The 22,825-nt window shown below is 44.4% G+C and overlaps 13 protein-coding genes across 13 annotated transcripts; 3 read left to right on the top strand and 10 right to left on the bottom strand.

Moving 5' to 3' along the window:
- Positions 1-729: 729 nt before the first annotated feature.
- Positions 730-2,274, top strand: PUMCH_004357 (uncharacterized protein; the record flags this gene model as incomplete). The annotated part of the gene is made up of 1 exon (XM_063023295.1): positions 730-2,274. One exon carries the CDS (start codon positions 730-732, stop codon positions 2,272-2,274), a length of 1,545 nt encoding a protein of 514 aa, XP_062879365.1.
- On the bottom strand, positions 1,040-1,606 carry PUMCH_004358 (uncharacterized protein; the record flags this gene model as incomplete). The annotated part of the gene is made up of 1 exon (XM_063023296.1): positions 1,040-1,606. The coding sequence occupies one exon, from the start codon at positions 1,604-1,606 to the stop codon at positions 1,040-1,042; it is 567 nt and encodes a 188-aa protein (XP_062879366.1).
- A 288-nt stretch (positions 2,275-2,562) lies between the features above and the next one.
- PUMCH_004356 (uncharacterized protein) lies at positions 2,563-4,248 on the top strand (the record flags this gene model as incomplete). Its single annotated transcript, XM_063023294.1, has 1 exon — positions 2,563-4,248. One exon carries the CDS (start codon positions 2,563-2,565, stop codon positions 4,246-4,248), a length of 1,686 nt encoding a protein of 561 aa, XP_062879364.1.
- An 84-nt stretch (positions 4,249-4,332) lies between these two features.
- Positions 4,333-6,399, bottom strand: PUMCH_004355 (uncharacterized protein; the record flags this gene model as incomplete). Its single annotated transcript, XM_063023293.1, has 1 exon — positions 4,333-6,399. One exon carries the CDS (start codon positions 6,397-6,399, stop codon positions 4,333-4,335), a length of 2,067 nt encoding a protein of 688 aa, XP_062879363.1.
- A 59-nt stretch (positions 6,400-6,458) lies between these two features.
- PUMCH_004354 (uncharacterized protein) lies at positions 6,459-7,625 on the bottom strand (the record flags this gene model as incomplete). The annotated part of the gene is made up of 1 exon (XM_063023292.1): positions 6,459-7,625. The coding sequence occupies one exon, from the start codon at positions 7,623-7,625 to the stop codon at positions 6,459-6,461; it is 1,167 nt and encodes a 388-aa protein (XP_062879362.1).
- A 380-nt stretch (positions 7,626-8,005) lies between these two features.
- Positions 8,006-8,971, bottom strand: PUMCH_004353 (uncharacterized protein; the record flags this gene model as incomplete). Its single annotated transcript, XM_063023291.1, has 1 exon — positions 8,006-8,971. The coding sequence occupies one exon, from the start codon at positions 8,969-8,971 to the stop codon at positions 8,006-8,008; it is 966 nt and encodes a 321-aa protein (XP_062879361.1).
- Positions 8,972-9,318: 347 nt separating this feature from the next.
- On the bottom strand, positions 9,319-9,752 carry PUMCH_004352 (uncharacterized protein; the record flags this gene model as incomplete). The annotated part of the gene is made up of 2 exons (XM_063023290.1): positions 9,319-9,652; positions 9,748-9,752. 2 exons carry the CDS (start codon positions 9,750-9,752, stop codon positions 9,319-9,321), a joined length of 339 nt encoding a protein of 112 aa, XP_062879360.1.
- A 455-nt stretch (positions 9,753-10,207) lies between these two features.
- PUMCH_004351 (uncharacterized protein) lies at positions 10,208-12,586 on the bottom strand (the record flags this gene model as incomplete). Its single annotated transcript, XM_063023289.1, has 1 exon — positions 10,208-12,586. The coding sequence occupies one exon, from the start codon at positions 12,584-12,586 to the stop codon at positions 10,208-10,210; it is 2,379 nt and encodes a 792-aa protein (XP_062879359.1).
- Positions 12,587-12,938: 352 nt separating this feature from the next.
- On the bottom strand, positions 12,939-13,931 carry PUMCH_004350 (uncharacterized protein; the record flags this gene model as incomplete). Its single annotated transcript, XM_063023288.1, has 1 exon — positions 12,939-13,931. One exon carries the CDS (start codon positions 13,929-13,931, stop codon positions 12,939-12,941), a length of 993 nt encoding a protein of 330 aa, XP_062879358.1.
- A 420-nt stretch (positions 13,932-14,351) lies between these two features.
- Positions 14,352-15,698, bottom strand: PUMCH_004349 (uncharacterized protein; the record flags this gene model as incomplete). Its single annotated transcript, XM_063023287.1, has 1 exon — positions 14,352-15,698. One exon carries the CDS (start codon positions 15,696-15,698, stop codon positions 14,352-14,354), a length of 1,347 nt encoding a protein of 448 aa, XP_062879357.1.
- A 610-nt stretch (positions 15,699-16,308) lies between these two features.
- On the top strand, positions 16,309-17,961 carry PUMCH_004348 (uncharacterized protein; the record flags this gene model as incomplete). Its single annotated transcript, XM_063023286.1, has 1 exon — positions 16,309-17,961. One exon carries the CDS (start codon positions 16,309-16,311, stop codon positions 17,959-17,961), a length of 1,653 nt encoding a protein of 550 aa, XP_062879356.1.
- A 146-nt stretch (positions 17,962-18,107) lies between these two features.
- Positions 18,108-20,927, bottom strand: PUMCH_004347 (uncharacterized protein; the record flags this gene model as incomplete). The annotated part of the gene is made up of 1 exon (XM_063023285.1): positions 18,108-20,927. One exon carries the CDS (start codon positions 20,925-20,927, stop codon positions 18,108-18,110), a length of 2,820 nt encoding a protein of 939 aa, XP_062879355.1.
- Positions 20,928-21,485: 558 nt separating this feature from the next.
- On the bottom strand, positions 21,486-21,947 carry PUMCH_004346 (uncharacterized protein; the record flags this gene model as incomplete). Its single annotated transcript, XM_063023284.1, has 1 exon — positions 21,486-21,947. The coding sequence occupies one exon, from the start codon at positions 21,945-21,947 to the stop codon at positions 21,486-21,488; it is 462 nt and encodes a 153-aa protein (XP_062879354.1).
- Between the last annotated feature and the right edge of the window lie 878 nt (positions 21,948-22,825).

Raw genomic sequence — 22,825 nt, 5'->3', positions numbered from 1 at the left:
AGACAAGAGTTGAACATCCCAGAGGGAATCTTGCCAATCACCAGATTGCAAGGTGCTCCAGCTCAACGTCAAACCCCATACTCCAGAGGTGGCCACGGTAGAGGTGATGACTCTTACAGAAGAAGAGCCAGAGACTAAGCTATGCGGTAGTCTAAATGTATATTTTCTCATTAATACAGAATGCGCTAACGAACAAGTAGAGTTGTAAATTGATGAAAGAACTGTATAATGAAGAAGGTACAGGGTTCCTTCGGTTTGCGTGCTAACTGAACACTATCGAAGACAAAGGGACATCGCGCCAAGCTTCAACTGTGTTGAAACTACTTCATAGTCAAGTTTATAATTGGAAACCTTTTTTAAAGTTTCCGCTCCTTTGTTGACTTATTTGCAATCTAAAAATAGACGCTTCGCCCGCGCTTCGATTTGTTTGCGTTCTCCTTAATCCAGAAATTTGCAGCCAATATAGACAGATCTAACACACTACCACGACAAAACCATGGAGCCTGAGCACATTGATGTTCTATTGTAAATATTGTAGGACTGTAACAAACTGAACCATTTAAACTTGAACGATCCAACTTTTCATTTTAAAAAATCTCCAGTCTTGGAGTCCGGTGCATTTGACGCAGAGTATGTAGGTAGTACTTACTATAGTGAGTGTGGGCCATAACATACCCAGAGCCCAAATGGCCCCACCGCACAAAAACACAATCTCGCTCATTTTTCCCGATGGACCTCCATCTCGCACTGTCCACATTTGACAAAATCCTCCTTCTCTTCTTCCTCGCTGCCCTCATGTCACTGTCTACACTAAAACCTACCGCTCCCAAGGGAAAACCCGTACCCCCCACTGTCCCACCCACCGCTATCAAACAGAGTCCTCCCAGACGCCCCCATCGTGACCGAAACTGGATCAAGCCGTCGCGTATTGCATCGATCATTCATAGAAACTATCCGAACATGAGACCCGACGAATTGCCGGTGTATCCCACGCCGCAGCAGGCCTCCTACTCACATCCTCCCCAGAATAACGCTCCGGCTAGAAAACAGAAGCCATCACATGCTTCAGGGGCCCCGCCTTCCCAACAACAGCATCACCAGCAGTCGCATTCCAGACCGGCCAACCAGTCCCACCATAGTCAACAACTGATGCAGCTGCACGCGTACTCTCAACAGCTGGGTTCATCCTACTCGTACCAGGGTGGCCGTCCATACCAACAGCAACCTCCGCCTCCTCCACAGCAGCAGGCACCGCCACCGCCGCAGCAGCAACAACAATGGGCCTATGGGCAGAATTCGCTGCCGGCTCCGCAGTATCTGAACCATTACCAGGGTAACAATTACCAACAGCCGCCTCCTGGAAACTATCAACCACACCATAATCAAGGATACGGCCAAGATCAATACTCGAGTAGTAGTCAGCCACAACAACAACCGCAGCAGCAGCAGCAGCAGCCACAACTAGCACAGCAGCATCTGCAACAGTACTATGGATCACCGCCAGTAAACCAAATGGCCTCTCTGCACGGCTCCTCGCATCCCAGTGGCCTGGCACAACAATACCTGGCGCAAAACGGCCCACCGTCCGGGAACAGACAGCCGTCATATTCCAGCCAAAACAGCACACCCGTTGCCAATAGCTTCTCCGGTGAGCAACGGTCGCCTAATCCTTCCAGTCTGAGTCGAAAGAAACCGCCAGCTAAGGAAGCTGCGCCAGACGCTAAGGCCGATAGCAGACAGCGTCTCGAAGCCGAACTTCGCCTGACTTTTGAGCGCGTAGATACCAATCGGTCGGGCCGCATTTCAGTACGTGAATTGTCATCTGCATTGGTCAACTTCGACAACACTGGATTCCAAGACTCTACGGTGCAATTGATGATTAAGCTCTTCACCACGTCCGGGTCTCCAGCGGGACTCAATTTCGAACAGTTTGTCTCCTTGTGGAAATACTTGACCGCCTACAAAAAGCTCTTTGTTGCTGCTGACACCAACAAGTCCGGAGATATCTCATTTGGCGAGTTCCAGAAAATCTTGGAGCAAATAGGATACAAACTCAACGTGGATGTTGTTCTTCACTTGTTCCTGAAGTTTGTTAATAAGGACCACCATGGCCCAGCCACTTCCGTGGGTAAGCTAAAATTCGACTCTTTCATCGAGTTGTTGGTCTATATTCGCAAACTCACGGACATTTTCAAGCAGTACGACAAGGACCTTAGTGGTGTTGCCACGATAAATTATCTGGATTTCCTCATGGAGATAAGCAATTTGACTTAGCGCGCGCTTTGTTTCTGTATGACAGGCTATGATATCTCCACCAGTACGAAATTGTGTGTTGTGTCAATAGCATACAGAACTCGATCAATAATGCGGTGAAATAATATTCGAACAAAGCTCATTAATATTCAGTACCAATGTATCTACAGTGATGACCTTCTACTTGGGCCTCTAATTAAATGATGGGACTATCTCGTCTACCTGCACACCAAAACGCACTGGGGTGAAAATGATTCATACCGTTCACCCAAGTCACCAACTCACCTACCACCGTTCTTCCCTCACACAATGCTATCCAGACTCTCGGCCCTTCCGTTGAAGGCCGGATGTACCCGTCTGTATATGGCTCTCAGGTATCTGTCCAAAAAAAGTCTACCCGAGCTCTATCCTGAACTTTCCAAATCAGACTTCACAGAGGAAGGAGATCCAAACTATCTCAAGTTGATTCTTACCTCCAGAGTTTACGACGTCGTTGACAACGCAGGCTCTCCCTTGAGCCATGCGGTCAATTTGTCACATAAATGCAAGGCCAACGTGTTCTTGAAGAGAGAGGATTTGTTACCTGTGTTCTCGTTTAAATTGAGAGGTGCTTACAACATGATTGCCAAGCTCCATGCCAAAACACCATTGAATGGTGTTATTGCTTGTTCTGCTGGAAACCATGCCCAAGGTGTCGCCTACTCCGCTGCGAAATTGAATATCCCCTCGACCATCGTTATGCCTACCGCTACCCCATCTATCAAGTACACGAATGTGAGCAGGCTCGGATCCCAAGTTGTTCTTTATGGTGAGGACTTCGATTCTGCCAAACAGGAATGTGCTCGTTTGAGAAGCATCAATAATTTGACCGACATCCCACCTTTCGATCATCCCTTTGTCATCGCTGGACAGGGAACTGTTGGTTTGGAGCTCACAAGACAGCTTGTTCTCGACGACTTGAGTGCTGTGTTCATTCCCGTTGGTGGTGGTGGCTTGATCGCTGGTGTGGGCTCGTACTTGAAGAAGGTGGCTCCCCATGTTAAGATCATTGGAGTCGAAACATACGACGCTGACGCTTTGTATCAATCTTTGCATAACGACAAGAGTACCACCCTTTCTTCTGTGGGTTCTTTTGCTGATGGTACCGCAGTGAAAGTTTTGGGAACTGAAACCTGGCGTTTGTGCCACGAATTCGTGGATGAGGTGGTGAGAGTCAACACCGATGAGACCTGTGCCGCTATCAAAGATATCTTCGAGGACACAAGATCCATCGTTGAGCCATCTGGTGCCCTTGGTGTTGCCGGTATGAAAAAATACATCCAACAGCATAGTGACACCATTGACCATCGCACCAAGACTTACGTGCCCATCTTGTCCGGTGCTAACATGAACTTCGATAGATTGAGATTTGTCAGTGAAAGAGCTGTTCTTGGTGAGGGTAAGGAAGTCTCCTTTGTTGTCTCTATCCCTGAAAAACCAGGTGAGTTTGCCAAGCTTCAGCAAATCATTCACCCAAGAGCCATCACCGAGTTTTCTTACCGTTACACTGATTCCGATATGGCAAACATTTACGTGTCTTTCAATGTCCTTAACAAGACCAAGGAGGTTGCTGAAATCATTGATGTCATGACGAACGCTGACCACGGGTATGAAGTTGTCGACATCTCAGACAACGAGGTTGCCAAGACGCACGGTCGTTATCTCGTCGGTGGAAAGTCAAATGGCGCTCATAAGACTCACAAAGAGAGTTTATTCCAATTCGAATTCCCTGAAAGACCCGGTGCTTTGACGAACTTTTTGCAAAGGATGAAGGGTAACTGGGACATAACATTGTTCAACTACAGAAACCATGGCAATGATGTTGGTAAGGTTTTGTGTGGATTTGTGATTCCTGAAGATTCAAGCGAGGAAGATTTCCACCAATATCTCCAGAACTTGGGTTACAAGTACACCGACGAGACTGAGAATGTTGTCTACCAGAAGTTCTTGAAGTAAATTTGAATGTAATTAGATTTTGTATAGGTCTCTTTCGGGCATTATGTACAATCAGAAACGCTATAATGAATTCTTTGTAAGCCGCTAATCATTACGACGTAAAAATGACTGGAAGGCATCATGGCCAATGTTGACTCTACCAGTAGCCTTCATTGCCTTCTTACCTTCCTTTTGCTTCTCCAATAATTTCTTTCTTCTCGATATGTCTGCAGCGTGAAGTCTTTGGGTCACATCCTTTCTACGAGCCTTGATAGTTTCACGAGCTACCACCTTATTATTGACCTTCGCTTGGACAGCAACCTCAAAAAGCTGTGACTTCAAGTACTCTCTAAATTTGATCACACCTTCTCTTGCTCTCGTGGCAACCTGAGATCGATGCATGACTTGGGACAATGCATCTTGAGGAATGCCATTGACACAAAGCTCCATCTTGACAATGTCAGATTTTTGATACCCTGCATCTTCGTAGTCCAAAGAAGCATAGCCTTTGGTGGCACCTTTCAATTTTCCAAAAAAGTCCTCAACAAGCTGCGCCATGGGGAGCTCGTACTTGAGGAGCACTTGTCCTGTTGTCAAATACTCCATGTCTTTTCTGACACCACGATTATTATCACACAAAGACATGACGGTCCCAATATACTCGTCTGGAATAGTCATGATAGCCTCGACAAAAGGCTCCATGAACATTTCAACCTGGTTGAATTTACCGTCAGCGCCAGGAAATTCGTCTGGATTTGTGACAATCTTTGAAGTACCATCGAGGTTGACAATCTTGTAAGGAACCGTTGGGGCTGTTAAAATAATCTTTGCGCCGTATTCTTTTTCAAGACGCTCCTTGAAGACAGAAGCATGCAAGGAACCCAAAAAGCCGAGTCTCCATCCGAGTCCCAACGCATTAGAAGTTTCCTTTTCCAAAGTGACTGACCTATCGTTCAAAACCAAATTCTCCATGTGGTCGTTCATCACTTTGAACTCCCCACCATCGGCGGGATAAGCACCCACGAACACCATTGGTTTTGGCTCCTCGAAACCTGGAAGTGGCTCGAGACCAGCATGATGTCCATTCTGATAGAATGTGTCGCCGATCATGGCCTCTCTAGGATCTCTCATTCCGGGAATTACGTATGCTACCTGGCCCGCCAGTACCTTGGACATGGGTGTTTTATCAGGGTACATGATTCCGACCTCCTTCACGTCATATTTTCTGCTTGTGTGGGCTGAAAGAAGCTTCATTCCTTTCTTGATGTGTCCATCCACGACAAAGACAAGCATCACCACCCCTACATATGGATCATGCCATGAATCTACGAGCAACGCTTTGAGCGGACTATCAGGATCTCCAGTTGGCGGAGGTATATCTGTGATGATCTTGGGGATAATAGTTTCCACATTGAGGCCTGTTTTCGCACTGACAGGCAAACAGTCCTTTGGATCTAGCTCAAAGGTCGACTCTACTTGTTCAACTGCGCGCGGAATATCAGCAGCCGCCATGTCGATTTTATTGATAACAGGAATCAACTTGAGCCCCATACTGTACGCCAAATAAAAGTTGGCCACGGTCTGGGCTTGCACACCCTGAGAAGCATCTACGAGAAGCAAAGCACCTCCACAGGAAGCATACGACCGGGACACCTCTGCACGGAAATCAACGTGGCCAGGGGTATCGACCAAATGCAAGAGATAGTCTTCCTTGGTGTGCGGGTCTTGGTAGAACATGGAGCATGTCTGCGCTTTGACGGTGATTCCTCTTTCTCTTTCAACATCTAACTTGTCCAAGACCTGTTTGTTGGCGTCGCCCGGTTTGATCACGCCGGTGAGTTCTAGAAGCCTGTCCGAAAGCGTCGATTTGCCGTGGTCTACATGTGCGACGATGCTGAAGTTTCTGAAGTTGGACAATGGGATCTTGGAGATCCGTTCTTCAATGGACTTGAGACGGGCTTCTTTGTCGAGATACTGGGTATTATCAGGTTGGATTTTCGTTTGGTTGTGTCTGTATATGTTCTTGAAATGGCACGTGGTCCAATTTCGTATTAGTCGACATTTTGTAAGCCCTGTTGGCTTTGGAATCATCTTCAGATGCCTAGTATGGTTGATTCGCAGAGGCAGTATTTTGCACCCAAGTCTCACTCTACTACACACACCTACACACATACATACACAAGATACAAAGGGAGTAAAAAATAGGGGGTTCAATTAATTAAGACGGGTATTTACTGGTTTTTTTCAGCAAACTCGATCACAAAAGCGACCAATTTCTCGACGCTCTCGATGGCGACAGCATTGTAGATGGAAGCTCTCATTCCTCCAACAGATCTGTGGCCCTTCAAACCGGTTAAGTCTCTCTCGGCAGCACCGGCCAAGAATGCAGACTCCAAGTCCTCGCTGGGCAACGTGAAAACAACATTCATGTGGGAACGAGAGTTCTTTTCAACTGGCAACTTATACAACGAGGGGTACTTCTCCAAAGCCTCATACAAGATCTTGGCCTTGTACTCGTTTTGCTCCTGCTTCTTCTCAATTCCGCCGTCTTCGATCAACTTCTGCGTAACCAATCTCAAGATGTGGCATGTGAAGATAGGGATGGTGTTGTAGGCTGAGTTGTTGGCCACCACCACTGGGAAACTGAGAGCAATAGGACTCAAAGGAATGTTAAGGGCCCTCAATTCGTCGTCAGAGGCCTGCTCAAGTAAACTCTTCTTGATGATGTAGATGGTCAAGCCAGCCAAACCAACGTTCTTCTGAGCACCGGCAACGATCAACCCGTACTTAGAGACATCAACCTTCTTAGACAAGATGTTGGAAGAGGTGTCAGCAACAAGCTCCACACCCTCGGGCAAATACTCAGGGCCAGGAATGCTGTTGAACTCGTTACCGTGGACGGTTTCATTGTCGCAAACATACAAATAGGCCGTGTTGTCGGCGTCAATGGCCTTCCACTCACTGTAGGGTGGAATACTGGTGAAGTTGTTGGCCTTGCCGTTGGCAACAATGTCTACATCGAAACCCAATCTCTGGGCCTCCTCGGCAGCCTTCTTGGACCAACCACCAGTGACAGCGTAGGCAGCCTTACCCTTCTTTCCTGTTCTCTTGGCGTAGTTGGCCATGAGGTTGTAGGCAACAGAGGAGAAGGCACCAGTGCCTCCACCTTGCATGAAAAAGACCTCGTGGGTGTCTGGAATGTTGAGCAACTCCTTGAAGTTGGCCTTTGTGTCGTCGATTACCTTCATGGCGGTCTTGGATCTGTGGGAGATCTCACCAATACCCAAGTTGGCATTCTCGAAGTTGAAAAGATCGTATGCGGCTTGTCTTAAGACATCTGTGGGCAAAAATGCTGGGCCTGCGCCAAAGTAATTGGCTTCTTCTCTCTGTAAAGACATGATCAATTTGTGGGATGGAGTTGAGTGGACTGGAGGGTACTGGTACGATCTATATAGTAGACAGAGTGTGTGTCTTGACTCATCGCACGAGTCAACTCAATTAATTTGTGAGTAATGGTCAAATTGCGGAGGAAATGAATTCGACTAATGGATATAATTCATTTTAATTCCATTCAAATGACTCGTTTTTTTTTTTTGTTTGTCCATATTCTACACCTCCGATGACAATTCGTAGGGTATTTGGCTGGATACACTTGAGACTGAACTTCGATAGATATATGTCAACAGAGGGCGGTAGCTTAATTTAAACATTGTAGTCAGATTTTAAGATGTAGTTCTTCAGCAATATTCATCTTAATACTTTGCACAACGCTGCATCCTTAGTCGGGGCTACGAATTCCACTGACATAATACATGACTTCCACCTCCTCTGCATCGTCTAATAGACAATGAATTACGCATGCGTTGTTTTGACACATGAGAAAGATGATCGTTTTGCAATTGCTGACGATCTTCTGTGCGAGACGCCAATCGCGTAGTGTCACAGTTACCTCCACTGGTTCATCCGGGCTACGCTCGTTCACGGGCGCATTGGCTTGCACCGCTCGCAAGCTATCGCTTTCCGGCTGCTTCTGCTCGATCTCTAGTTTAGCCTTCCAAGTAATCGCCACCTTGTAGTTATCGACCTCTTCCAAGAGAAACTGTAGCGAGCCACCATTCTCCCTACTGGCACGGATGGTGACCCTGTCTTGGCTCATTTTATTACGGAATTTTTCTAAACGTCGAAATGTTGCCGCGAACTCCGGCGGAAGCTTCATCATGATGTCTACATGTGGTAGTTCAGGCACCTTTGCAAGAACATTCGACTTGAGGATCTTCACAGGGACACGAAATGTATGATTGATGGTAGAGTTTGTTGTTTCAGAGTAGCTGAGGGCCAAGTAGGCTGCTCTCGATCTGCCAGCACCTTCTTTTCTTTGCAACCGAATGTTGAAGTCTCTGCTATTGGCCTTGTCGAAGTTTCTGAGTGTCTGAAGAAATAGCTCGATATTTATTTCCAAAAGGATCACATTGTCACGTTGGCTGATGACCTCGACATCCGAGAAGATGCTGTACATGGGGAATTTGCACCATACTTGTGGTTCTTGAATGACGGAAGATTCGTCTGCCAGAACAGCTAGGAGTTCATCGGGGCTGAATCTCAATACGACAAACTTTCTGAGTGAATTGATTTGAGAGAAACATTTTCGTAGGGTCTCTGTACTCTGTGTTTGTAGCTTAAGTTTCATCGTTTCGTGGGGAAGTAAATCTACACGCGTTTTGGGGCCAACTTGAGCTGACCACATAAATAAAAAGGTTTTGTTTGATTACAATTCATAAAATTGGTTATTGCATATTCATTTATAATATTGTACATCTAACTACTTTTGGCGCATCCTTGTGTCGAAACTTGACGCAATAAAGATCAGAAAAGTTCTCTATTGGAATGGTGCGAACTTGTCTAAATTTATCATCCATTGGCTTCGTTCGTTTGCTAAGCTGCCTTTTGGAGATTCTTGAGCAGCCTCAACCACACTGTTCTCCAACAAGAGGGTTATCTTGTACAATTAAACGCTGTAGCAGTCCGCATAATGCACACATCAGCGCTCTTGTCTTGAAAATGCGACATCTCAAACCCTTACGCTCTAAAATCTTATACTTTGATAACTAGAATCACAGAGTCGCCTCTGAGAAATAATTTGGCAACGAAGCGCTCTTTGGACGTGCTCTTGATCACTTTGCCTTTGCTATTCTTCGTGGTCTCAGTCCATAACTCCTTCACATCCTCCAAAATCATGTTACAATGTCTGTCGAAACCTTTCACTTTCCCTATCAACTTGTGGTTATTTCTGCAATAGATCATGACGGGCGTTTCGTTATTCATGGATGTCTGTAGCACAGACATGGGGCCATGGTTGAATTCATATTCCTCTAGCTGCTGTAGCTCTGTCTCTGTGAGTTCCGATCTTGGACGGTCTATTAGTTCACTGAAGGTTAGTACGACTCTTACATCGTGGTCAATCTTTGTGGCAGACATTGGAAATGCTTCTGCCCAAGTGGAATTTGCTTCTTCTATACATACGCCATATTTAAAAAGTTGTGTTGTGGTGTATTGGAGAGTTAGATGGGTGTATTGAAGAGATAGATGGGGTGTATAGAGAATTACTTGAGTGGAGGTGTACAATGAAAAACCTACTCAAAGTGTCAGTCCTAATCATTCTATTAGAGAAACTAGATGATTTGAATTATTTTGATAATTTTTATTTTGTTTACTTTAACCACTTATTGTGTAGAATAACTAAAATTGAACTAGGTTACCGTGTGGTCCTCTAGAAACAGGTCAACAATGTTCTTGGCCAAAGATATTGAATCGATTGCGATAATTGCGAGCAAATGGTCTCAAGCAGTGCTCCTGCTGGTTCTCAAATTCAATTAATCTGGGTGAATGGATTCAATCTGTTACCTAGTACTCTTGAGTGTTCATATTCTTCCAAATCCCATTTTATGTATTAGTATGTATGAATCGAAGGTAAAATATTGCTCTAAATTTCCTTCTGATTTGTTGAAAATGGTGCGGAAAGCTTGCACCCCCTTTTGAGAATGTTTTCCACTCTGTCTTTAAGAACACGAGAGGGACACTTCACTTGTAAAGAAGTAAAATCAATTTCGGCCTCGGCCTTTCCTATCTTGACCACCGCTCCTTTTTTGTCGAGCTGTGTAATTGCGTCTCCAAATTGCGCCTTCAATAGGGTCGAGATTCTGTGGATTCTGCTGCTAATATCGCTCAATTGATGGCCCTTCTTGTCCTCGGTAGCGACTTCTCCAGAATCTTCTTTCTTGACGATATGCGAGTGTGTATGTGTTTTTGATGTGAGTTTCACAGATGCTGGAGATGAATCGACCGAGTATAAGATTGCGACAATACTATCCGCAAGTGAGTCTGCCATTGCATTATTATTGATCCACTCAACATTGATGTTCAATCCTGTAGCTGGGGTACTCTTGTCAACACTGACTAAGATCATGTCCATGATAAGGCACTCCCATAGCTCTTCTTCATCCATCACGACATTAATGTGTCCAAACATTTGTTCAAGATGCCAGAGAATCAATGAGACACTGGCCTGGATTTTGAGTCTGATATTAGATTTCACAAATGACGTCGTGAGCTGGGTATACTCTTGAAGATCTTCAAGTTGTAGCAAGTTCATATCGAAGTCTTTTGATATCAAGACACCGGAAAGAACAATGCCTGAGCTGATGAACTTGTCGTCTTGAGTCACCTGGGCCCCGTTGTCTTTTGCTTGAAGTTCGTTCTCCGCTTCCTCGGTCTTTACTTCTTCCATCGCATCTTCATCCTTTACCTCAGTGATTTTACTCTCGTTTTCCTTCTTTTCTAAGAATTCTCTCACAAGTCCAATCTCCGACTCCGCGAGAAGGCCGACCACCTTTGCAAATTTGGCTCCTTTAATTCCGATGAGTAAATCTTCGCAATTTCTCGGATTGAAAACCTTGACTTCTTCCTCTGTACCTTTTCGAGAGGAGTATCTACTCAATAAAGCAGATTTGAGTCTTCCCATAGGATTACTATCACCATGAACAAGAATAATCTTTTTAGGCGAAACTTCTTCTATGAATCCAGCGTTTTGCTGGAAATCCACATGAGCCGCAAAAGAGATTTCATCAACGGACAAACGGCGAGGGATTGCCACTTCAGGGTTGACAATTGAGGGGATTGTGTGAGGCTCAGCGAGAATTTCTTTCGCCATAGTTCCTTCCACGGCATAACCTGTCATGATAACTGCGTTTTTGGGATCAGGCGCCCACCTCTCTAGAAGTGTTCTTGAAACACCACTTTGAAGCATTCCCGGAGAGGCAACCACCACACATGGCCCGATGTCTTGGATTTTGTCGATGCTTCTAATCGATTTGATGAATTTGAATTGAAATGGGTTCGTTTTCTCTCCTGAAGTGGCACTGAGACGGATTTTTTCGTTCATGATGCTGGTGTAAGTTTGATAAACTGCCATACATTTACGAGCAAGATCCGAAGCATAGTATATACTAACATTCTGAAGGTCCTCATTGAGCGACCAATATTCTTCCAAAATTAAGAGAAGTTCCTGGGCGCGGCCCAACGCAAACACAGGCATCAATACCCGTCCACCTTTTAGGATAGTAGAGTGTATGTTTTTCATCATTCTGGTTTCCTTTTCTAGTCTTGGCTCATGGGTGGCTGTTCCGAAAGTGGACTCTGTAATCAATATGTCCGGCCTGGTGGGAGGAACCTCGGCCACCTTCAAGTGACGGTCTTCTTCTCGAGAATAGTCACCCGTGAACAATACCTTAACACCTCCTATTTCAATGAAGTACATACATGCACCTAAAACATGGCCTGCGTGATATGCCGTAAATCTAATACCCTCGACCTCGATTGTGGAGTGATAGTCAATGGTCTCAATCTTCTCAAAGGACATCATCAAGTCCTCATCGGTATACAAATTGGCAGAAGCTGCGTTATTGTTGGGCGATTCATCTGCCTGTTTGTCACCATCACCGCCACCAAAGAGCGTGGTCACACGCACAAAATCCGAGAGTAACCATCTATAAATTGCCTTGGTTGCGTGGGTCATAAACACTCTTCCCTTGAAATTAGTCTGTTGCATAACGTATGGCAAGGACGCAGCATGGTCCAAGTGGAAATGACTGATCAACAAAATGTCAACCTTGGATAAATCGTATTCATCAAAGAACGGGAGAGAGTTCATTCCTCCAAGACCGGGATGAACTCCTGAATCCAACATGATCACCTTGTTTTTGTATTCAATGATGTGACACGAGCGACCAACCTCATTGCAGCCTCCCAATCCGAAAAATCGGAAGTTGTCTGAATCCTCGGCTGCCGCGTTGTCGGTAGTCATTTGGTAGTTTCAAAGAGGTGATTTACTGTGGAGTGCGAGGTACGATATGGTGGGAGATATTGATGAAGATAAATAAAATTGCGTAGTGAGCAATGATTTTTGATTATAAATCTAGGTTTGTTCTTGTTTTTAAGCTTGTTTTATATCTACTTGTCGTTGGGCTTCATTACCTATATCTACTTCATTGCCGGGACATGCTTGTTGGTTCCCACTCTAGAATTGGGTCGACGAGAAAAAATACAAATAGAAATTAATTAGATTGAGCTAGGAGCTAAACAGACATTATTTCTTAGGTCAAGACTATTTCTCAAGTGAATCATTTACATTAAACACATAACACACGTAACTAAGTTCAGGCCAAAGAGCCACCGTAGCAAGACTCATTTTGCTTCTTTCTCAAATCGAATACATTCAAAACAGACTCGGCAGCCTTGACACCAGAAAGGGCCATGGCACCAAAGGTTGGTCCCATACGGTTGGATCCATCAACCTCGGCCAATTCCATACCGGCGATGACTAAGCCAGGAGTAACCTCTCTGGTACCCTTGACAATGGCATCTTCTGCCTTGTTCATGTCAAGACCTCTCATTCCACCCAATTCGAAGGAGTTGTCGGTGCCCTTTGGTCTCAAAGATTGCATTCTTTTAGCAGAGAAGGCACCGAAAGGACCATCGTGGCCGGTGGTAGAAAGAACAACGTTACAGTTGATGGTGTTTGGGTCCATACAAGATTGGGTGTCGTGGTTCAATGCCACCAAAGTCCAGTTGGTAACGACACCTGCAATTCTGAGCTCGCCAGATTCATCACGGCGAGTAATCAAATCTTCAACAGCAGTGGCATTGAACAATTTAATGTTTGGGAATTGCAAAACCTTGGACATCAAGGTGGACATGAACAAAGCGGCATGCTTGACGACAACATAGTCACCCTCATCCTCGTAGGCAACTTCAATCTCATCCAAGAACAATTGGGCGGGTTTTCTCAACACCATAGCAGAGAACAATTGTCCACCGAGCCAACAACCACCACCTGGGGAGACAGAAGCCTCAATGATGGCGATCTTGAGGTCGGGTCTGTTCTTTGCCAAAACGTAGGCTGCAGACAATCCAGCACTTCCAGCACCAACAATGACAACATCAGATTCGGTGTATTTGTCCATGTCAGCGAAGTATCTTCTAGTCATGGCTCTGGAGACAGTAGACTCTCTGATAGGGGCGAAGGAAAACTTCTCCCAGTCAGCAAAGCTAACTTGAGAGCTCTCGCCAGCCTCAAGATTGATCACTTGACTCTTGTCTTGAGCGGTGACAGTGTTTGGTCTGTTCATGACTAATGTTGGAGGGGCCATTGTATGTTTATCTGAGTATTCTGAAAAGTTTGATTTTGGTAAAAGGAGAATGAATTTGATCCGCTATTTATAATGCAGATTCGAAATAGGGCTAGACTAGAGAATCGGCCTTCTGTAGGAAATCCGCCCCCTCAGGGGGTTTATCTCACACAATCCTTCTGGACAATGGCTGCAAATTACTCAAGCCAAAGCCCTGTAAATGCATAGGCCTGCACACAGGCGTCACAGATCAAAAGAAGACATTTCTTCGGATCTTCAGTATTTGTTCCAGCGAATGATAGAGCATGAAATTGAACGGCTCAGGCGGGGACTCGGGTGTTTGTTGGTTGCAGAAAGCAAGTGGTCTTCAGGCTTGCACATGAAGTCCGGACCAATGTGGTAATGAACGCACGAAAGTGAATTGTAAACGAATCGTTTAAATTATTGGGGCAGATTCTCCATTTTGGGTTCGGTTGTTCGACTTTTCTCGTTGAAACTCTTGAAGTACCTTACTCGGAAACTGGTGACATTATTCTCAATCATGCCGTTTGTGGTACAACCTCTGTAGCCCTCGTCTCTCTTCACATACACCAAAAGCCTTCTCGACCATTTGTTGAATTCTTGCTCTAATGCATAGAGATGTTGTAGACGTTCGTGTTGTGGGATATGGTGCTCAACAAATTCGTCGTTGGCAGTTGGCATCCAGAACGCTAAGCGTCCGCCAGTTGGTAATTTCTCTGCAGCAAAATTGAGAAGATCTTCCAAGAGATTGGCTAACTCGTATGGTTTTTTAGGGGCAATGAAATCGCGACGCAAATGGCCTAGCTCTCCTTCCACCACATTAGTTTCTCGTCCCGCAGCCTTCTCTGGGTTCTTTGCACCACATACCTTAAGGCCCTCTCTGACTCCGTAGGGCGGATCGCACACAATACTATCAATTGTGAGATTATTTCTTAATGCATTGTTGGTGAAGTCCATCACAAATGAATCGATGAACTGCGATGAAGTGCCATATTGCTTGAAATTGGTCTTTAAATTGCAATTGACACCCTTACCACGGATCGAACGTGGATCGATATCAGTTCCAATGGGGTAAGCACCAAAGTATGCTCCAGCAACAAGGAAGGAGCCAGTTCCTGTGAATGGATCATAAATGAATTTTCCGGGCATCACCTGGCCAATGTTGCAACTGATCAAGGACAACTCAGCTTCGAACGACGTGGTACCAATGTACTTTCTTTTTTTCAAATCGTATTTCTCAACAGCACCTTCGGAACGAGCACTCAATTGCACCTGGCGGCCGAACCAGAGATAGTCTGGTGTATCAGCCTTCTCCATGCCACTTACTTGGTACTTCTCTAGAACAGCGTAGGTCACCTCGGGGTTTTTAAGTCTTATTTTTCCCTCGAAACCAGTATATTTGAATGTTTCAATGATCGCTATCTTTTCTTCTGTAGTCTTTGTGCCCATGAAGCTGACGAAGTCAAACTTAAAAGTGCTCTGTTTGTAGGTCTCAAACTTATCAGAAGATCTGCTTTTGACGCTTTCATGCAAAGCATCGAAATCGGCACCTTCTCCCCACAATTCATAGATGCCTTTTGCTAGTATGGATCGTCTGATGAGGTTTGCAGCATCCTCATCGCTCTCCAATTCCACTACAAGGAAGGGACTTTTCTCGTCGTGATGGCTCAAATCCACAGAAACACCATGGAGATCAGCAAGAGACTCTAGCTCTGCAACCCGGAAGTTTGGGAACGAGTGCGCGAAGCTGATGATATACTGCTTCATCGTAGTTGGTGAGTAGATCTGAGATGAGACTGTGGGTAAATTAGTATGGCTGCGAAAAACAAGAGAAGATGCGTTTACCGGTTGAGTGGTGGATGGATAGAGGAAAGAAAATGAGGGATTAGAATCAGTGCTGAAATATGAACCAATAATGTGTTTTTGAAGAAAAAATCTATATAATTCGATTAATTTGATTCGGATTCAATTTTGGAATATGATGCATATCTCACACATTATTGCAGAACTGGTACACATCACTAAACTTTTGAGAACTGACATATTTTCACATTGTAACTAATCGCAACAAATAATTTTTGAAATATGAACCAAGTGTTTCTTAGTCTAAATTGTTTACCAGAAGCGATCTAATTAAACCCCCAGCTCATGTTCTATATTTTGTATGTCATAAGTGAGCCAGAACCGCCGGCACGTGACCTGCATCCTCCACCACCACTCACCTCTGACCAACCTCACATTCTCAACAACCAGCATATACTTACCCTAGCTTAGTCTATAGTAACGGTAGTGTAAACTCTAATACATTTATCTCCTGATAAGCAATCCCTGTATTTATATCGACTTCTTATCTTAGCTAATAGGTACATACTACATAATGTCTGCTTTTGATGATGACGAGGCTCTTTTCGAAGACATTTACGACGACGATACCACGACAACCAGCAAGGTCTCGGCTCCTGAGCCCGAAGCTTCTGCCAAAGTAGAAGAGTCCAAGCCCGTGGATGCTTCTACCTCGGCACCTGCTGCTGAAGCTGCTGCGCCAGTTGCACCTCCTGCGCCCTCTGTTTCAGATGCACCATCTGACTCTGTGTCGTCTGCCACGGAGGCTAGATCTGACTATGGTTCTTCCAACCCAACCGAGGGTGCTCCGGCACAAGCTAATGCTCCTCAACAGGAGCAAGCCCCTGCTGACAACCAAGGTTTCTACAACAATAACTCTAACCAGTATGGCAATCAGCAGTTTGGCCAACAGCAGCAGCCTGGCAACAACTATGACCAATACAATAACCAAGGCCAAGGAAACAACTCCGCACCTTATGAAAACAACCAGCAAAACAACCAGCAGAACAACCAATTCCGTCCCTCAAACATGGGAAGAGACAGCGGTAAGATGTTCATTGGTGGTCTAAATTGGGACACCACCGAAGATGGAATGATCGCCTATTTTTCCAAGTATGGTGAGATTTTGGACTTGACGATCATGAAGGATTCTAACACCGGCAGATCCAGAGGTTTTGGATTCTTGACCTTCAAGGACCCAAAGTCTGTTGACGAGGTTATCAAAAAAGACCACATTTTGGACGGTAAGCTTATCGATCCCAAAAGAGCCATTGCTAGAGAGGAGCAAGACAAGATTGGAAAGATTTTCGTCGGTGGAATTGATCCGCTTGTTAATGAAAGGGACTTCAATGACTTTTTCTCTCAGTTTGGTCGTATCATTGACGCCCAACTAATGATCGACAAAGACACTGGTAGATCTAGAGGATTTGGATTCATCACTTTTGATTCCCCTGAGGCCGTCGACCGTTGTTGTGTCAACAAGTATTTAACTTTGAAAGGCAGAGCTATGGAAGTGAAAAGAGCAGAACCAAGGGGTCAGCACCAACAGAATCAGCACCAGCAGCAGCAACAACAACAGCAGATGCAAAGCCAGTATGCTCCATACGCTAATGCATACGGTCAATATCAAATGCAAATGAACAATGGTATGCCCTCCTTCCCTGGTGCCACGCCTCAAGCTATGCAAGAGTACTGGCAAAAGATGCAATGGTACATGTACCAACAACAGCAGCAGCAACAACAATCTGGTGGTGAAAATGATCAGAATGAAGGTAGCCACGAACAAGAGGAGGAGCCTTTGAATCCTCAACAACAAGAGCAGCAGCAGCAACAACAACAACAACAGCAACATCAGAATTACAAGGAAGACTATGACAGTCGTGGGCACACGCCCCTGGGCCCACTGGGATCTCGCGACTCAAGAGCTCCAACTGGTCCTTCTGGTAGATATAATGATCGGGAACGTTCAAGACCCTCTCGTCCAGATGGCCCTCGTGGAGATGGCAGAAGAGGCAAACCGAATGATAGAGATGACCGTCGGGTTAACTTCCCAAGAGGTCCAAGAGGAAGTGGCGGACCACCACCTCCATCTGGTCCCTCCGGCCAAGGTGCGCCATCGGGTCCTTCTGGCCAGAAGGGTTCCAGAAAAGAAAGGTTTCATCCTTACGGGCGCAGAGGCAGAAGATAGGTTTCACCGACATAGGTATTTAGGGTATTGGCATTAAAATGAATGATCACGAATCAAACATTCTATGTTGAGTATTGTAAGAGCGTGTTGAAACATTCGGTCTTCTTGAATAAAAATAATCTTTATCAATTATGTAGTGCATTAAATTATCTCCGTTTACTTGGGCGAGCATTCTTGGCTCTTCTCTTGTCCTTGAGTTCTCTTGCCTTTCTGATTTGTTCCGTTGATCTCATTTCCAGTCTCTGTCCCTGTCTGTTGAATCCCTTCACATTCATGCCAGAATCAATAGCCTTAGTGACCTTCTTCTTCTGTTTGTGGTAGTCATCTCTGAACTTGTCAGGAGCCCTAGGAGCAGACATCTTCTTGTGCTTGAATCTTCTGTTATCATTAGCATCAGATTTAGACTCTTCGTTACCATAATTGGACTTGATGTTTCTTTGCTTCTTCCAGTCGTCAAACTTTCCAGATTTGAAGGTAGCAGGTAAACGTTGTCCATTTTCTCCAATGATGTATTTTTTCGAATCTGTGGACTGACTGTTGATGTACTTTCCTTTCTTTTTGTCCCATCTCATGACCTGTGAATTCTTCTGAGCCTTGTCATCGTTGTCCAAATCGAAAGTGGCCTTTGCTGCATCATTGACGAAAGATGAAGAAAGGGAGAGCTGGCGATCCTGAAGCTCCTCAGTTGGCGCATGATGGCTCATGTAGAATTGCGGGTCACGGAATGACTGTTTCTTCTTCTCACGTTTCTCTTGTTTCTTCGCCTCTATCAACTCATCAGCATCTTCGAAAGCGTCAGCCAACTCTTCGTCATCGGCTTCCACACTCTTCACAGTGTATCCAACCTCACCATTCTCACCCTTCAAAATCTCATCATGAATAGCATGACTCAACCCGGATTGACGTTCCATCTCAAGTAGTTCTTGTCTCTCTTTGGCTCTTCTTTGCATCGGAGCAAGTTGGCGTCTTCTTCTGGTCATCAAGTGCACCATTGAATCTTCCTCCTTCTCTTTTCCCTTTTTGGAATATTCGAAAACAGTCTCCTTAACATTTCTCTGAGTGAGTTTAGCAAGGAATTTTTCCTTCTCTCTTTCCAAGTTGGGACCAAAGAGTAAATGTTGATCATCCCAAGAATTAGTCTGTAAAAGCTCTTTACTTCTTTTAACAGACTCTGGTGAAGCAGCTTGTCTAGTTCTATGATACAATTTCTCACCCTTCATGGCGACATCACGCAAGACTTTAAGGTCATAGTTATTTCTCATCAAGGCGTCGAAGGCCTCATGAGAGACTTCTAAAGAAGCTCTAGGAAAAGAACCGACCACCATACGATCTGTATAAGAAATTTTGGGTTCCACGTATGATTCACCCTTCATTTCTTTAAGTAATTCGCATTTTTTCTCATGCATCGACGTAAGCAAGACCTTTCTTCCCAAAAACAATTCAATGTCGAGAAGATACGGAAGCTCGTTTTTGTTCACAATAGAGTAAGCCCAACCCTTGTTACCTGCTCTGGCAGTACGTCCAACTCTATGAATGAAAATTTTGGAAGAAGCAGGTAAGGTGAAGTTGATGACATTTGCCAAAACAGGGATATCAATACCACGAGCAGCAACATCAGTCACCACAAGAAGATTTGTCTGGCCGATTCTGAATCTGTACAATTGTTCTTGTCTTGCTCGTTGATCCAAAGAACCGTAAATGTAAGACACAAGATAGCCAGCATCTCTTAGAAGTCCAGTCACAAATTCGACGTGATGTTTTGTAGGTACGAAGACAATAGTAGAATATGGGGATGGCAAGGCATTTGCCGGAGGAAGTCTCTCTTTTCTAAAGCGCTTTCTTTTGTGAGATTGATCTTCTTCGTCTGAGAGCTCCTCAGCTCTCTTACTGTCTCTCTTGATCTTGAGAATCTGTTCCGCTGTGGGCATTGGAATTTTAATAACATCCAGGATGATATTTAAGAGAGCTGCCTCCCTCTCGTTCTCTTTGACGGAGAAAAATGACATCTGTAACAAGTCAGAGATTTTACTTTCAGCGTCCAATCTGACCAAAATAGGGTTGGTCAATCCAGCCTTGGCGAAGTCAACAAGGGTTCTTGGAAGTGTAGCCGAGAATAAAAGGGATTGTCTGTTTGTGGGCAAGGCAGCTAAAAGCTCGTTCAATTGTTCAGCGAAACCCATCTCGAACAATCTATCTGCCTCATCAAAAACGATAAACTCCACAGTTTTGAGCTCGAGGTCCATCTCAACCTTCAAATGCAAGAATCTACCCGGCGTGGCCACAATGATATCTGGGTTAGACATCATGGATGAGAACTGTTCTTCCATAGAGTCACCACCGATGAGAACCACTGAGCGCAAATCAGTGCCCTTCGAGAACTCCTTGACCTGTTTAAATGTTTGCAATGCTAATTCTCTCGAAGGCGATAAAATCACAGCCCTGGCACCAGGCTTCACGGCATGGGCCTTCAACTTCTCGATCAAGGGGAGAGTGAAGGCAGCGGTCTTACCCGAACCAGTTCTGGCCATACCGACGACATCTCTATTCTCCATGATCAAAGGAATGGTTTTTCTCTGGATTGGAGTGGGTTGTCTATAACCCTTTTTGTTAATGTTGGCAAGAATGAACTTGGAGAGTCCAAACGAGGCAAAGGTACCGTTTTTGGCTTTCTTCGCATTGGGGTTATTGACGGCAAAGTATGCAGCTATATCTTTAGAGTCTGCGTTGCCTTCGTTTTCGTCATCAGACAATTCCATTGAAGGCATGGTGGCTGTTGGCTTTGCTCCCTTCTTGGGTTTTGCGGCCACCTTTTGCTTTTTAGCTGGGGGTTTCTCCTCATTGTCGCTTACTATGTCCTGAGGGTCTTCGAAGTCTGAAATTCCGGAGTCGGCATTATCGTCACTGTCATATTCCTTGGCCGATAGAGCCAAGGATCCAGCAATATCGTATGATTCGTCGTCAGACATTTAATGAGTATACTGATCATAGTAGGAATGCGAAGAGCATCGAGATGAGACAGTGTCATGCCTGCACACAACGTGGCTGCAAAAGAACCGTCTTTTGGAGATAGAAATAACATTTTTAGAATATGATGATAAAATTGACATAGGATTGGGTATATTGACCAGTAACTTCCGATAAGACGAAATTGTAGGTTTCAATGCCTTGGTATTATTTAAAGTGGAGCAAGTAGTACAATTGTTGATTCATCACCATCTCCAAACGACTCAAACACGAATCAATAGATTTCTTTGAGTAGGATTTTTAGCAAAGAGATATTTACGCTTAGATTTATGATTGATTTGTGTAGAGAATACCCAATTCGCTCCACACAAAACTGAAACTGTTCATTCGTTCCCTCTCTGGATTAAATGTGTTCAAAAGATGAAATATTTATATGGTGTTGCATCCAAAAATAGGATTAATTCAAGGCATATTGAATGGCACGATAATGAGAAATGTGTACAGTGAATCAATGATAGACAAAGCACCGAGATGTGCCACAAAATCGGCATCTATAAGTTCTAAGCCATGACAGTTTCAAACTCATCCATGTTCTCAAGCTCGTCCTGCTGCGACACCTTTTTAATCACCTCTCGCTTGGATGACTCCATCACGTAACCATCTAGTATCAATTCATCCAAGATGTAGTAGGCCTTCGAAAAACCAAAGATGATGTCGAGCTCACAAACATTGCCAAACAATTTGTCCATTTGCTCGACGTACCTGTGGATAATTTCAAGGGTCAACAAACCGTTATCGGAGGCATCAATACCCATGACGAAAAAGAGCGAAGCATATCGGCGATAGACAATCTTAATGTCTTTATACTCGAGAATGTTACACATCTTGGCTCGTCTCGACAAGATAATGGTTGTGAGTTCTCGCGTGATCTTGGATTTTTCTTTTTGACTCGTGGCTCTGTACCATTTGGACAACCGGACTTTTCCTTGTCTGGATAACAAAAGAGTGAATTGGACAGGCATTCTGTATGTGTAAATGAGTTGCGTAAGGGGTTTGATGAATTGAAGCTAGGGAAAGATGTATGGACTTGGTAAGTTGGTGTTGTTGAAATTCAAGAGTAGGTGCAGGCCTAGGCCAGGTAAACCAGACGACTCAAAGACAAGTTGTTACAGGAGTTGAATGAGAAAAGGAGATGAATGAAAACAAAAACGAGAGGCAATTACTAAATATCAAAATTGCGTCTTCGTTGTTTGTTTGATATGTTGTGTCACAGTGGAACGGGAGCCCGGCCCCTTCAACCTGAGAATGAAGCATAAAAAATGATTTAAGTCATAATCTAGCTCTTTTAGAAGCTTCAAAAATCTGGAATTTCGGTTTCGTAACCTAACGAGACAAGTCATTATGTTCTATTTCCAAGATCTGATAAATAATGATGAGCACAGTCAGAACCATAAAACTCCAATTGACAGCAAAATATCCACTTCAACCATCATGAGAGACAAAGTCAAGTCAGCGATCAGGTTGAGTTTTCACATGAAGCACTATTGCAAAATTCTAGTTCTACCATTTTTACAGATATCCCACGAATGCCTTCTTCTTCCTCTTTGATTCAACAAATCTAAAATTCCAAACATGGAGAAATTTGGAATCTTTCCAGAATTGCTTTTGGGACCAATTTACCCCACTCGTTTCGAGAATGTCAAATCCGAACTTTGAGCCGCTTCTACACACAGGCGGCTGTAGTAATTAATATTGCAGATCTCTCTCGATGCAAACAAGAACAGGATGGAAATAGAAGAAACTGCCAAGGCGTTGAAAATGCCAGCAGTATAAAAAACGAAGATTATGTAATTGATTGAAATTCTACGAAATCTAGGAAAAATTTACTTCAAGGACCATA

The sequence above is a fragment of the Australozyma saopauloensis genome, chromosome 5 (genome assembly GCF_035610405.1).
Source record: "Australozyma saopauloensis chromosome 5, complete sequence".
Lineage (NCBI taxonomy): Eukaryota > Fungi > Ascomycota > Pichiomycetes > Serinales > Metschnikowiaceae > Australozyma > Australozyma saopauloensis.
This window is presented reverse-complemented; position numbering and strand designations above follow the sequence as displayed.